The sequence below is a fragment of the Rhyacophila brunnea genome, unplaced genomic scaffold (assembly GCF_057557595.1).
Source record: "Rhyacophila brunnea isolate RB1 unplaced genomic scaffold, BYU_Rbru_1.0 scaffold_8, whole genome shotgun sequence".
Classification (NCBI taxonomy): Eukaryota; Metazoa; Arthropoda; class Insecta; order Trichoptera; family Rhyacophilidae; genus Rhyacophila; species Rhyacophila brunnea.
In genome coordinates, this window is record NW_028233350.1 from 38183128 (window position 1) to 38199761 (window position 16634).

Below are 16634 nucleotides of genomic sequence, written 5' to 3' on the forward strand. Positions count from 1 at the left end.
TCAAAGATATCCTTTCCATTATTATTTAAGATTTCTTGTAATTCTTCCCAAAAATTTTCAATTCCTTGGCTGTGCAACGTCAAAGGAAACACAACCAAATAAAGCTATTCCACGAACTATTTTTCGAGCTAGTATGCGTTGTAATTATGTACCTAATTATAATATAATTAATGCAGGTATGCGCATTTACCGGTGACAATATAAACACGACTGAGAGAAGTGTCAATTCCCTTAAAAGCTTTTCAATAATAAGTAGTGAATGACATGCAATATGCAGGATTAAAAACTACTCATCGCTCGCGGTTCGTTAGCGTGAGATGTGTACGGAAAGAAAAATCTGATTCGATTTGAATATTAACTACAAATTAATGGAAATAGAAAAAAATTTTAGGTAGGATGAAAAGAAATTGTAATAGGCTACATCAGTGGAGTGTTTGGAGATATAAAGACCCGAGGCACTGGTCGATTTTGACGCCCCCACACAATAAAAATAATCTGAAAGCCACTGATTCCAACGTAAAACTTAGATACTAAGTAAAAATATCGATTTTCATCAGTGGCGAAGGGTGGAGGTAGTCTGTGGAAGTCCGACATAATTCGTGCATGCTAAACTTATCGTATCGTATCTAAACGTATCAGTCATATTATTTGATTTCACCGAACTAAGAATATAAGTTGCAGATGATGTTGGTTATTTTTTGAAATCCAATCAAACCCGGCGAAAACTAAGCCATAATAGATAAAAAATATTCGTCTATATATAAACTATTTCAAATTATGCCATTAAATTAAACTATAGATATTTTATATCTATAGTTTTTTAAATATATTATGGCTTGGTTTACACAGGGTTTAATTGAATTAAACACTAACCCCCACCATCTGCAACAATTGGTGGTCTTAATTCAATGAAAACTAATAAATACGACTGATAAAGTGTACACTATTTTAGTCGGATTTCCAAAGCCTACGTCCGTTTTTATGGTTTGGATTAGGCAGGGTTTAATTGAATTTTAAAAAGTAACTAAAACCATCAGCAATTTGTATTACATGCTCAATGAAAACAAATAACTATGACTGACAAAGTTAAGTGTGCACTATTCGTATCTATGTCGGATCTCCGCAGCCTATCTTCACCCTTCGCCACTGAGTACCTCTTTCATAGAATCACACCCCGCAACAACTAAAAAGATGAGTATGCATCCACGTTAAAGTCCCTTTGATGTCAATTGCAGAGGAGGGGTTTTAGATTATGGAAATATATAAATAAATAATAAAATCAATAAAATACCACTTCTACTACTACATACGAGGGTGGGTCAATAAGTCCTTAGAAAAGCCGACAGGTGGCGCGACTAGTACTGTAAGCGGTTTGTTTTCATGCAGCGGCACTACCGATTCAGTATGCTGCGAAGTTTCAATCAGATTGGTCGGGTTGTTGTGTGTTTCTCGTACATTTAAAAAAAAAATTGCTTGTGGAAAATGGAAAAATGGAAAATGGAGAAAATTGAGTTTAGAGCTGTTATTAAACATTTTAATATAAAAGGGTTAACAGCAAAGGAAATAAAAAATGAGTTGGATTTAGTTCACGGCATATCTGCTCCTTCACTTGCAACTATTTATAACTGGTTAAATGAATTTAAACGTGGTCGTACATCAACAAAGGATGAACCACGCTCAGGACGTCCTGTAGAGGTGACTACACCAGAAATGATCAATAAAATCCACGATATGGTGTTAAGTGACCAAAGATTAAAGTTGAGTGAGATAATTGAGGTTACAGGGATCTCAAAAGGTAGCGTCATTTCTATTTTACATGACAAATTGGGCATGAAAAAAGTTTCTGCAAGATGGGTGCCGCGTTTGCTCACAGTCGACAATAAACGCAATAGGGTGGTGGCATCTAAAGCCCTGTTGTCGCTCATGCAACGCAATCCGGATGAATTTTTTCGTCGCTTTGTGACTGTAGATGAAACATGGATACACCACTATACTCCCGAGACGAAAGAACAGTCAAAGCAGTGGATTGCGAAAGGCGAACCATGTCCAAAGAAGGCGAAAACCGTAAAATCAGCTGGTAAGGTTATGGCTACTGTATTTTAGGATGCACGTGAAATTATTTTCGTTGACTATTTGGAAAAAGGAAAAACAATAACAGGGGATTATTATGCATCTTTATTGGACCAGCTAAAAAACAAAATTGAAGAAAAACGGCCTCATTTAAACAGGAAAAAAATCCTCTTTCATCAGGACAATACCCGTGTTCACACATGTTTACGATCAATGGCTAAAATTGAAGAATTGAAGTTCGAATTGGTCGACCACCCACCGTATTCGCTAGATTTAGCCCCCAGTGACTTTTTCCTTTTCCCAAACTTAAAAAAATGGCTAAGTGGACAACGTTTTTTTTCAAATGAAGAAGTCATCGATCGGACAAATGCTTATTTTGAGGACCTTCCGAAAACTTATTTTTCTGACGGTTTAAAAAAAATTGAGAAACGTCTAACCAAGTGTATTGAGCTCCAAGGAGATTATGTTGAGAAATAAAAAAAAATACAAAAATAAAAACTGTTTTAATGCTTTTTTCTAAGGAATTATTGACCCACCCTCGTACTATTCTTATTTACGTTAGGCATGTAGACATTAGTTCTACTATTCGTTATTATGTTCACTTCTAAGCTAAGTGGAAATAAAGAAGCTTCGTACTACAGTAAAAAAAGCTCGCGAATTTGTAAGCTTTCTTTGTTCCGAGTATCGATTTTTTCAGTACGATTGTCGGAAAGTTTAGGATTATAATCGACGCTCCAAATTCGTCACCGGATAATTATTAATATTCTGCCCTCATATTCTATTCATGGGGATGTGTCCTATTCCTACTTACATATTTGTAACAATAAAATTATTCTCGAGTATTATTGTTCGATAATGGTTTTATTTTTATATTACACTTTCTTTGGTTTGTATTTGAATTTATAAAACGCCGTCAGGCATGCACAGAGAAAAATGATATGGGGGGTCCATATCGAAAAATTATGCATTATAATCTAATAGGTATCGTTTTTTTTAAGGCGGTGGTAACAAAATCTAACAGGTGCCACTGACTTTCTCATTTACCCCGCGGACACCCCGCACTTTGAGTCTAGCGATTAATACATAGCCTGCAGCTAAAGAACGGGTGCTCATCTAAGCTTAGACGCACATTGAAAATCGTCTTGACAGGGATATAGTCATAAATCAAACTAAACTGGGTGCAACACGCAACAGACCATGTTGAGACAGTGACGTCAGATGACAAGCTAACACCGTGAATGACGAAGTGTAACATTTCGGGATTATATATGCGCTACATGTCGGGTGAAAATTGCTGAATGCGACACCATTTAAAAAAAACTGATGATGCTTCACATCAAACGTAGGGCCTCATGTTACACTCTATTGAGACCGAGTGTGGTGCGGAGCAGATTGGTTTGGAAGGGTCATTGTTTGTGTTGTTTTTTTTCAAACTTTAGTTTGATACTGACATTTTAATTTTGCAATCATGTGGTGTGGGGCGGTATATTTAGTTACACATGTTTTATGAATGCTAATAAAATCACATCGACATGTTGCAGTCGGACGAGTTTAGATGTGCGGGCCGGCTAAGAGTTATTCCGACCTGTCGCAGAATTATTAGGATCGTCAATATCCATTTGTGTCTTTTACGACGTATCTTTTTTTGTGCCACCAGTGTTTCACTCACAAAGAACTTACGTGCCATAATATAACGCCGAGAGGATCGGGCAGAACACTTTGAGAAGGCTATCCGACTGAAAAATTTCAGGGTTACGGTTCTGGCGACGAAGAAGATGAAGTATTATTTATTTCACATGAAATAATCTGTAGTTTTCTTAATTAACTATTTCTTTTATTCAACGTATAATTCACAAGATTGTAAAAAGTTGCCAATAGAAAAAATCTTTTTTGAAAAAAGTAAGGTCGGAGACCCAATTTGGAGATCGCTTATGAGCAGGTTAGCAGAAGGCCAATAGTTAAAATTTGTCGCAATTAAGCATGTCAGTCGTAGCATAGTGGTAATGCATAAGGGCGCGATACACAAGATACGCAGGTTCGATTCCTGCCGGGTGCCTTCTTCTTCTTATTGTGTCATCCCCTAGCGGAGGTCAGCCACCATCAAGGCGATCTTAGATTTGTCGTCTGCTACCCGGAACAGTTCAGTGGAGCTGCACTCGTACCAATCATGAATCACGAATCGCGGCACCGTCCTCTGCTACGCTTACCATTGATCTTTCCTTTAATGACAAGTTGGGGAATGGTGTACTTTTGTCCTCTCATAATGTGGTCGAGGTACTGTAGTTTCCTGGTGTTGATACTACGTAGAACTTTCCTCCAAGGTCCTTCCCCATTCGATTGAGAACTTCAACATTTGTCACCCGGTCAGTCCAACGTATTTTGAGGATGCGTCCCATACAGCCACATCTCGAAAGCTTCGTGTCCGTGACATCTCTTGGTTTAGTCATTAGTTCTTTACTTTTTTCAAAAAAGATTTCTTCTATTGCGTATTTTTTCCCATTAGTGTTTTCAGAATTATGTAGTTTTTTTTTCTGTTATAGGGGAGCTCCGAATCCGAAACCTCCCTTGTGTGCGCCCCTGAGCGAATAAATAATATAACTTTCATAATATTGTATCAACTAATAATACTTATGCTGGTAGGTTTTGTCGATGACGTAACATAATATGTCATGTTTATCTAATCCATAGATATTTTCACTGTAACGTGAAAGTTATTCCAAAACAAAAACAATGTTAGTAGGTACCTACCTAAGTAATATTATGTTATCTGTCTTATTTTCATAATAATTGTAGGTACCTAGTATTTTTTTGTCACATCGCAATCAATATACAAAAATACTACAATATTATAGTAATACGTAGCCCTCTATCGGAGCTTTGTTTGAAATGATTGATTGATATTACAATATTTTAAGCTATACTCATTTGTCAAATAATACGTCATACACATTACAAGTTAGTGTAGGTACGAGTACATTTCTACACCTCAAAATCGTATTATGTCACACGGATTGTAATTATTTTGTAATTAGTGTCTAATTTTACTAGAATTATTTATCGGTGACGAATTTTAGGTGATAAGTAGTTTTATAATTCGAATTCTAAAATGGAACCGCCAAATTGAGCCTGAAGAATTTTAAGGTGTAGCCTTATAACGTACCTACTTAAATTTTGAACGAACCAGCATACGTAGCATTTGCTTAATCATAACTAGATCAGTAGGTTCTCTTTTAATTTGTTAATTGCGACAATATAGTTTGTAAGATATGTACTACATTTGTATAAATTGGAAAGGACAACGCATGAATCCTCACTCACTCATCGAGTCCGTCACTCGACGTAGTCGACCGACGTTCCACTCGTATTAAGTCTCATATATCATATCAATATCATAATCTATCTCTTGATCACATTGATTTCACCAGTACCTACACATTACCCGCGATTATAATCTCGCGTTCATCATCCTTATTATTGTATTCAGTGTATTCTTGTAACGATCAATAAACTCTCCTCCAAACTACCAAGCAACAACGACCTCAAGTACTACTAAACGTAAACTAAAAACTCCCCCATTTTTATTATTAGTCACAAAATTTATGTTGTATTAGATAGACTAGTTATTTTAACATACACTTTGTACAAAGATATTCGGGAAGGCCAATAAATACACAGTAAATAAATAATAAGAAGTGTAGCAACACAAACATAGACCCCTCTAAACCAAACCACCCCGTATCACACTCAGTCTTAATCGAGCGTATCACGACTACACAAGTTAAATTATTACTGTTCTGTACTATAATGATTTCGTGCAAATTTTGAACGGTTTGCCAGAAACAAAAGGAACAGTGCGTGGAAGGCGGTAACGTGTATTACTAAATGGTGGATTCTTCGATTTTAACTTAAAAATACTGTTAAATAACTAAAATATATGAATAAATCAATAAAATTCTTATTTCAAAATGTTCTCCTGGAAAAGTTTTCTCCGCAAAATCAATATGTTATTATACTATGTATATCGCACCCACGATGGCTCCGCGGTTTAAGTAAGCGTCGGCCTGTAGCGCCGTGGGTCCCAGGTTCAAATCCTGGGTCTGGCAAGTACACATATTGTTTTTCAATTTGTGTATGAGTCAGAGTATGGACCTTATAAGTTGAGCAAGTGGCTGACATCCATTTCTAGTAAAAACAAAATCTGTTAATCATACCTACTACGTCAATACTATATATAATTATTTTTGCTCACCATATTTACTGACATTTATTAAGGTACCGTTAAATGTCAATAATTTATTGATATTAAACGGTAAATAATACCCTAATTTGCAAGGAAATTTCATGACGAATATAATAAAGGTGGTTTTATAAACCTTCACCCTGTGTTGGCCCATATGAACATATTAGGATCGGACATGGTCGGAAAAAAAATATCGCAGTTAATTCGGAGGCCCGGAATCGTCCACAATGGCCGAGTTATTACGTGTCGACTTATAATGCCGTGGGTCCCGAGTTCGAGTCCCGGGTCTAGCAAATTCACATATTGTTTTTCATTGTTTTGGATCTAATAGGTTGAGCAAGTGGCTAACATCCATTTCTCGGAAAAACAAAAGAAAACTTGTTAATTATTGAACTTCCACTCTATGGAGCCGAATTCAATGGTCATGTTAGAATCGAACATGGTGATTTAAACATGTAATTTCGACACTATTATGTCCATAAGTCATAGAAATAATCATTACGAATCGAAAAAAACGGTTCACACAGTTTAAATTGGAAAGTGACAGTTTAAAAAATAATCAGGCCACTAGTAAAAAAAAAAAAATGATTCATACAATATAATTCGCCGGTCACACAATATCAGTATTTCAGACAATCAGATACCTTCCATAGCTTCTGGCTAGAGTGCGATTCTAGATTCTACGAATTGATACTGACTCGTGTTGTGATTTTAGTTTTGACAAAAAGTAATGATAATATCACACCGTTTCCAAGTAATTTTAACTGGATATTTTTTTGGATATTTTGATTAATTACCCACTAGTAAACCAGCAATAGAAAACATGACTAATGTGTCTGAATATCTGATTGGGTACCCTATAATACACATTCAGCTAAAATCGATATACTTAATACATTTAGTGCAGTGGTTTTAAACCCATTTCTTTACAGGGCTTCCTTAAACATGTACCTACCTACTTAAGTATGTTGTAAACAGCCAATTTGAAAAATTATAGAATCATAATATTCGAGATATTTAAAGGTTTACTTGAGGTGTCGATCAGTGATTGACCATTCAGAAGTGAAGTAAGTGATATCTACGATAAAGAAAGAGCAGTTTACATTTTGTTATATTTGAAATTCTTCAAATTGGAACGTTATTTACTTTTCGTCATTTTTAAATAGGATATTCTAGATTCAAACAAATAATTTAAACCGAAATATTTTTGCAATCACCATAGTTTTCTCTATGCTCCAGCGCATATATTCTATACAGAAGGCAGCTATGGGTGGCTATCGAAGGTAGTTTATCATATTATTGTATTATAATTGTTACAATAAGTTAACACAACCGAGAGCTGCTGTTAAAACAAAACATAGCACTTTTTGAGAGTTTAGACGGTTAACTTTACTTATTGTAACAATTGACCGCCTCAATACATAAATATGATAAACTATTCTCAATAGTCGCCTATAGCCTTCTTGTGTATAGAATAGATGCGCAGGTGGAGCATATAGGTGTGAAATAAAAAAATGTTTTAAATAAATCATTGTTCGATAATAAATAAAGTGTTTTGAAGTTAATAATGGTTATAGTATATGCCAGCGGCAAACAAATTTTGAAAATAACCGACAAACTGGATTACCTACTTATTAGGTTAGTAAAATATTTCCTTTATTCAACGAACAAGACACACGATTTCAGAATGTAACATTCTATATACTGAATATATATAATTTGAAAACATCTCATGCATAATATACACTAGAAAAAATCGTTTTGTAGGAAGAAATATGACACCCGACGGGACGCAATTCGATAAGCATTTCATGTAACAACTAGTACTGTCCAACAAGAAGATTTAGGCATAAGCCAGAAGGCGCCGTCATCGACTAAATCGGAGGAGCTTGTTAGTTCACAGTTTTAACACGTAACCAAGAAGGTGTTGTTCGACAATAGTTAAAATCGTCGTATTTATCTAAAGCGCCCGTAATTTAATTGGTAAAACATACTGGCGCGAATCCAGCACAAGATCTAGTCACGTCGGATGTCGTATTTTTTTTCTTCTACAAAACGATTTTTTCTAGTGTATGCATGAGATGTTTTCAAATTATGTATATTATTAGGTGAGGTTAGGTTATCATTCTTGAATTCATGAATTTCGCCGAAATCGGCTATGAAAATTGCCACTGTTCTCGACTGGCTTTCGGTAAACAGACTTGTACCTTAATAATTTTAACAGTTGATTCGAGTCGACGAGTCAAAAACATTCAACAACCGCAGTTTTTTAAGCACCTACCACGAACTGTTTTTTTTAATACATTCATACCGTGAAATGGAGTGAGATTAGAACAATGATAGTTTCAAAACTTTTTTTACCAAATAAATGTTTGCCACATGATTACATTAATTTAATATATTACACCGTTGTTACTGTGTCTCAAGAAAACATTGTCCGTTTTGTAATATTCAAAGTTTCGTTACTTTTTTCCCGATACAATACCAATATCGATATTTCTACTTTCGATATTGATGGCCGCATATTATTACGCGTTGGACATCCCTGATATAACAAGCTTATACGTACACATTTATCTGTTTATCCCCACAAACAAAACTTCCGTGACGTAAAAAATCTGACGTAATTCTTGCTATAGGAGTGGTCCTGAAATGATTTCCACTGGCGTAATTATCGACGATTTAATGGCGGTTTTGCCACTTATTTACTATTCTATTATGGCCATTATGGTATAAGGTTTATGTTTTCCTTATCGGAGAAAATTACATAACTAAGGCCGTGTATACGACCGTATTTTTTTACTATTTCCGTTTTTTGAATCTAATGGTTTGTTCTATTGATAAATAATATATTATAAAAATATAATTAATAATTATTTGACAAGTTTTGACGGTACAAGTCGTTTACTGGAGGCCAGGCGGGAATAATGGTAATTTTTATAGCCAATTTTGGCAAGAATTTTAACCTAACCTAAATTAATTTAAACTAACCTAACCTAACAAATAATCCAATATGCGCGGAATGCGGGTCGCGGGTGGAAATGACGGAAGCCGAACGAAATATAATTAGTCATAAAAGTTCAACATGCGTCCTTTTTTTGTTATGTTTATTATTATATTCGTAATGATAATAGTATATTCATTGACATGTTTTCTTTTTTAAGTACATGCATAAAGTTTTTTAGTCATCTTTACACGATTTAAGAATATTTTTATCCGACGCTATGACAAAACGTATCTACGTGCAGACGCCTCGACTATCGCTCTCCGAATGGCAACGCGGCCGTAATTTCGTTCTACATACAGTTGAAAATTATTTTCCGTTGCACTTATGTACGCTCTTAAACAGACAAGAACAAGAAGATGGCATTAATTTATTAAGTAGACTCATAAGGTCCTGAAGATTGAAGGATATACAGCAGTGGTCTCAGACAATTCTCGTCAATATTATAGTCTGATGTACCCGGGTTCCGCACCAGGTCGCTCCATTGATCGATGTACATTTATCGATAGACATTTGAAACCTGTAAAATATATCAGAACACGACGACAATGCATTCTTTTAATACTTTTGGTCATTTTCAGTTAATTCTGTTTTGTATGTTTCGGAAAAAAATTCGTTAAAAGTAATATTATTTACTACTCACTATTATTGGTTGCTAAGGAGGTCCTAGCAACTAAATTATTAATATATACGTGTGTTACTATGGAAATAAATATGAAATGTCAAAATGATATTTCAGTATTCTATAATATTTAATATTTATTCAGTATTTCTATCAAGTACAAAAAATGTATTTATTAATACATGTCTATATGAATTATCAAGTTTATATGATTCAACATAAAATTTAAAAACGTGGTAAGTATATAAAAAGTTCTTTTTATCCTGTAATTATTTAAATATTAAGAAAATAATTTCTTAATAACATCTTGTTTCATTCGGGATTATTACAATTCTTTTTACAGTGGAAGTGGTTTGCAACCCTAATTATGGCCGTTTTTTGAGACACATTCTGTTGCTAATATATTATTTTTATTTATTACAGAGGCGATTCATCATCGAACGATGAAGAGTTGAACCAGGGTCTTGCTCTGGATGCAGGAAACGAAGGTATTTGTGAAACTGGAGAATGGGGACCGTGGTCGGAGTGCTCAGAGACTTGCGGTATCGGCTTCAATAAGAGAACCAGACAATTCCTCGATCGCATGGGCCGCAAAAAATGTCCTCAGACAATTACAGGTAAAACATCACATGGAAAATGTAAACTGATTTGTAAATGTTCCTTGAAAATTGGTTTGTAGTAGAGTACCTATTAAAAATTCACTCGATTGCAATTTGGTATTTAATTTTCAGGCGAAGTCTTCACTGAGCCTTTTTTTAAATACGTATTAAAACTATGAATTAGTCAAAAATCTCTTAGGTGATGCTTAGAAAACTTAATAAACTAAATTTTAATAATAAATATGACCATAAAATATATGTAATAATAGGGTGCGGTCCGATTCAACAAATTCACATTTTATTACATTTTTTACAATTGTAAGTTTATCTTTGACTTAAGGGGGGACATGCTCGTCGAAGGTCAAAATTGAGTTTTTATTGTATTTTCAAACCATGATCCTGGACACTCCTTAAACGTTGTAGATAATCTATTTATATAATTTTGAAGCCTTATTATCCTTTATAGTTATTTTAAACATTTGATGACTGCATAAAGTATTTTTGTTACATAAAATCGTATTCTTTTAAACCTCTCGCTCTAATGTTTTAGAATATAGTCATATTTCGGTACAGAACTGTGCAGTGGTGTTAAGATTTTTTACATTTATTAATTTTTAAACGCATTTATAAAACCATTAGTATAATTTATTACGAGATAATTTTTGTAAAATATTCACGATAAAAAAATATTTTGATAATCTCTGTGATCCCAAATTTGACAAGAATTAGGCATTTTATTATTCAAAAAATCGGCAAGATTAACACATTTGAAGATGATTTTAAAGATATTTATTATAAGCTATGTCCTTGACCATTCAAGTGTGATAAAAATCTTATGAATAATGATTGCTTTATAATAATTATTGACCTAAGAAGAAGGTAGTGTTTTTTTGAAATACGCCATTTCTTTTGTCATTCCCTAGTGGTTAAGCTACAACATACGGCCGTAGCCATAAAATGACAAACTATAATTAAAATAGGGAGTAAAATTATGTTAACGCGCGTGTTTGAACATGTATCTAACCGATTTTTTTTTTATTTTTTTTTAAACGGTACATGTTCAAACACGCGCGTCAATATCATTTTACTCCCTACTTTCATTATAGTTTGTCATTTTATGGCTACGGCCGTATGTTGTAGCTTAATTACTAGGGAATGACAAAAGAAATGGCGTATTTCAAAAAAACACTACCTTATTCTTAGGTCAATAATTATTATAAATCAATCATTATTCATAAGATGTTTATCACACTTGAATGGTCAAAGACATAGCTTATAATAAATATTTTTAAAATCATCTTGAAATGTGTTAATCTTGCCGATTTTTTGAATAATAAAATGCCTAATTCTTGTCAAATTTGGGATCACAGAGATTATCAATATAATTTTTTATAGTGAATATTTTACAAAAATTATCTCGTAATAAATTATGCTAATGGTTTTATAAATGCGTTTAAAAATTAATAAATGTAAAAAATCTTAACACCACTGCACAGTTATGTACCGAAATATGACTATATTCTAAAACATTAGAGCGAGAGGTTTAAAAGAATACTATTTTATGTAACAAAAATACTTCATGCAGTCATAAAATGTTTAAAATAACTATAAAGGATAATAAGGCTTCAAAATTATATAAATAGATCATCTACAACGTTTAAGGAGTGTCCAGGATCATGGTTTGAATATACAATAAAAACTCAATTTTGACCTTCGACGAGCATGTCCCCCCATGTTTTCAGATACATATTTATTAATTAATACAGTTGAAATTGTAAATTATCAAAAAAATGTCTCAAATTGCAAGCATCGTATTTTTCCGCTAGGTGCCTCTTTAAAAAAGGCTCAGTGAAGACTTCAGCTTAATAAATATTTTCTTTCCGTAGAGGAGAAGCAGAAATGTATGATGCCCGAATGCCGTCCCGAGGATGTGGAATTGCCTATCGCCGGCTGTCCAGTGACTCCCTGGAGCGATTGGTCGTCATGCAGCACGTCCTGCGGCCCAGGAGTGAGGGTTCGCATGCGTATTCTATTGGTGGAAGGTCAGCAGCTTCACGATGAGTGTTCGTCCAGGAGATCGCTTATGGAGCAGGCGCCGTGTACTGTCAGAGAGAATTGCGATTTGGATATGGCAACCGCTAAACGTAAGTTCTATGCACACAATTTAAAGTAGATATTTAGATGCATTATAGCAAATTCTAGTATTTTTTTCGACCATGTCCGATCGTTATAGGATCATATGGGCCTCCACAGACTGGAGATTTGTATTAACAGATTTTTGTTTTTACGAGAAATAGATGTCAACCATTTGCTCAACATATTAGGTCCATACTCTGACTCATACACAAATTGAAAAACAATATGTGTACTTGTCAGACCCAGGATTCAAACCTGGGACCGTCGAAACTATAGGCCGACGCTTAAGCCTAAGGTTAGATATTATTAAATAATATTAAAATTTTAATTCCTAGCGGCCAAATCCATAGTCATACTTAAGTACCTACGTGACCTTAAGGAACGCTTAGATAACCTTACGCCGATGTTAAAACCTTATGCATATTCAGTATTGAATAAAAAAAAGTTTCTAAAATAAATGGATACTTATTGCAAGTATGACTTTGTATGCACACATATTTTATGAAACAACGGTTGTTCCTTTGCCCCATTATCTTCTTACAAGTTCATAGGGTTAATGTGAGCTTTATTATTATGTCAAACAGCTATAATATTTTTCAATTCGAAAGCATTTTATGCCTGGATTCCTGGATACTTTTTTATCGTATTGTAAATGTTTTCAGAGGTCTGCATGCAAGAAGCCGACGCTGGTCTTTGCCGAGGTTCTTACCAGAGATGGGCATTCAACACACAGAAGTTGATGTGCGTACCTTTCCATTACAACGGATGTAAAGGAAACAGGAATAATTTCCTCACAGAACAAGAATGCACCAGCACATGCGCAGTCGTCAGGGGTGAGTTAATATTTTTACATTTCCATATTATCTTGTAGTAGGTACCTACACCTAAAATTTTGACAACTGCATTTGACATAACCGTTATTAATTAAGTTATTTATTACACACTCGCAGGGTCGGTCCTAGCATGTAGGAGGCCCCTATATATTATTTTCCGTTCCAAAAACGGTTATATGTACATTGTGCGTAAAAGATTTCATCGTTGCACAGTTCGCCGTGAGCTTTCTATCGGAAAGAGATGACCGTATACTATACTGTTTCCAATTTTATTAGATTCAATATGGACATTAATACAATTCTCATGATCGATTTTGTCAAAATTTATGAATTCAAGAATGAAAGTCTAACCTAACCTTACCTAACAAATAATCCTGTATATCGGCTATTTTAAAAATTTGTTTGCCGCTGGGTTCCTGTAAAGTAAACCGACAAGAACCGTGTTTTATTTAGACATGAATTTTATCTCAGTAAGTACCTACTACTGTACAACCCAAAGAAGTTGGACGGTCTTTAATGTACGAAAATATTATATTTCCGATACAACATTTCACGGTAAAGTGTGATATGGCGAACTGCATACGTACAAATTTCCGGACACATCCAGAAACGGCTTAAAAGGGCAGGGGGTGCTAATCAATGTATTAAAAAAAAACTATTTAAAAAGACTGTTTGAAACATCTTTATTGTAGCACTTACCTACATAATAAAAAATACAGGACATATTGATAATATAGCAAAACTACATACATACATACTTATTTGATCAATATATTTTTAATGAGTCTATATTGGCAAATCACATTTAAAATTTATTTTCCCGCTTCCTCGGAAACCAGGTATCGGTAACAATAATTATTAATGAAGTGATAAAATTGCAAGATAGAAAAATATTGGTTTCGTCCAACAGCGTTGTTTTGTACTACACCTCATATGATCTATTTTTTTAATGTGTTTTTCAATAATTGCAATAAATAGCTTTTCTCCGAGAATTATTTGATTTTATTGCACATGGGTTCCGCGTCTTGGATGTTTTATTGAAATTACAACTTTAATGTATCGTATCATCCTTTCTTATTCTGACTGACTTCTGGCGACAGGCCCTCCGACCCCAGTGCGCGAGTCTCGAATGGGGCCAATCGGCCCAAACGCCCTAAGTTAGTCCCTGGACACTCGTGCCCCGGATTCAAATACCTACACATTAAATTAGTTTACACGTTTCGAAGCCAGGCCAACTGATCGCAAACACCAAGCTCTAATCTCTGCTGTACGATGTGTTATTTACCAATCTAGCGCCGATAAATTCACATAAACATGAACATAATCAGCTGTTTGTGATTTTCCTTTTACAAATATTTTTTACAACATATATTAGTAGGTAGGATCGTTAAAAGATAACAAATATATACAGGAAACAATAGAAAATAAAAAAATATATATATTAGCCAATGATTATTTATATGTTACTTTGCTCTCCAAAAACACTTCGTCTTTCACGACTCGATTAAAATCAACGATTTTTTTATTCGCATGTAGTATTTATAGTATATACGAGGGTGGGTCAATAATTCCTTAGAAAAAAGCATTAAAACAGTTTTTTTTTTTATTTCTCAACATAATCTCCTTGGAGCTCAATACACTTGGTTAGACGTTTCTCAATTTTTTTTAAACCGTCAGAAAAATAAGTTTTCGGAAGGTCCTCAAAATAAGCATTTGTCCGATCGATGACTTCTTCATTTGAAAAAAAAAACGTTGTCCACTTAGCCATTTTTTTAAGTTTGGGAAAAGGAAAAAGTCACTGGGGGCTAAATCTGGCGAATACGGTGGGTGGTCGACCAATTCGAACTTCAATTCTTCAATTTTAGCCATTGATCGTAAACATGTGTGAACACGGGCATTGTCCTGATGAAAGAGGATTTTTTTCCTGTTTAAATGAGGCCGTTTTTCTTCAATTTCGTTTTTTAGCTGGTCCAATAAAGATGCATAATAATCCCCTGTTATTGTTTTTCCTTTTTCCAAATAGTCAACGAAAATAATTCCACGTGCATCCCAAAATACAGTAGCCATAACCTTACCAGCTGATTTTACGGTTTTCGCCTTCTTTGGACATGGTTCGCCTTTCGCAATCCACTGCTTTGACTGTTCTTTCGTCTCGGGAGTATAGTGGTGTATCCATGTTTCATCTACAGTCACAAAGCGACGAAAAAATTCATCCGGATTGCGTTGCATGAGCGACAACAGGGCTTTAGAGGCCACCACCCTATTGCGTTTATTGTCGACTGTGAGCAAACGCGGCACCCATCTTGCAGAAATATTTTTCATGCCCAATTTGTCATGTAAAATAGAAATGACGCTACCTTTTGAGATCCCTGTAACCTCAATTATCTCACTCAACTTTAATCTTCGGTCACTTAACACCATATCGTGGATTTTATTGATCATTTCTGGTGTAGTCACCTCTACAGGACGTCCTGAGCGTGGTTCATCCTTTGTTGATGTACGACCACGTTTAAATTCATTTAACCAGTTATAAATAGTTGCAAGTGAAGGAGCAGATATGCCGTGAACTAAATCCAACTCATTTTTTATTTCCTTTGCTGTTAACCCTTTTATATTAAAATGTTTAATAACAGCTCTAAACTCAATTTTCTCCATTTTTGTAAACAAGCATTTTTTTTTTTAAATGTACGAAAATAAAAAACAACAACCCGACCAATCTGATTGAAACTTCGCAGCATACTGAATCGGTAGTGCCGCTGCATGAAAACAAACCGCTTACAGTACTAGTCGCGCCACCTGTTGGCTTTTCTAAGGACTTATTGACCCACCCTCGTATATTTAAAAAAATAGAATTTGCGTTTACTTGTATGTTTTCTCTCACTTTACCTACCCCTTTTAATACGTCTTCTCCCTGTATAGCTCTCTCCTAAATATTTACATATCTTGTTGTTTTTATTTAATAAAACGCAACATTTTTGTAGTACTTATTCCACCTTTAATCAAAAATTAAAAGTGGAATAAGTACTACAAAAAAATTGCGTTTTATTAAATAAAAACAACAATACAATGCAGTTCCACCATGAATTGACAGTTAACAAAATAAAAGAAATTTACATATCTATATTTTCTC

General features: G+C 34.5%; 2 protein-coding genes across 4 annotated transcripts in view; one reads left to right on the top strand and one right to left on the bottom strand.

The window, feature by feature from the left end:
• Positions 1–16634, bottom strand: part of LOC147064198 (phosphatidylcholine:ceramide cholinephosphotransferase 2-like) — a 236505-nt gene that overhangs the window by 97449 nt on the left and 122422 nt on the right. The window lies entirely within an intron of this gene.
• Positions 1–16634, top strand: part of fat-spondin (extracellular matrix protein f-spondin) — a 72046-nt gene that overhangs the window by 29590 nt on the left and 25822 nt on the right. The window contains exons 9-11 of the mRNA XM_085959255.1: positions 10360–10553; positions 12422–12679; positions 13334–13504. Coding sequence (XP_085815381.1) covers positions 10360–10553; positions 12422–12679; positions 13334–13504 — 623 coding nt within the window. The remainder of the gene's footprint in view (positions 1–10359; positions 10554–12421; positions 12680–13333; positions 13505–16634) is intronic.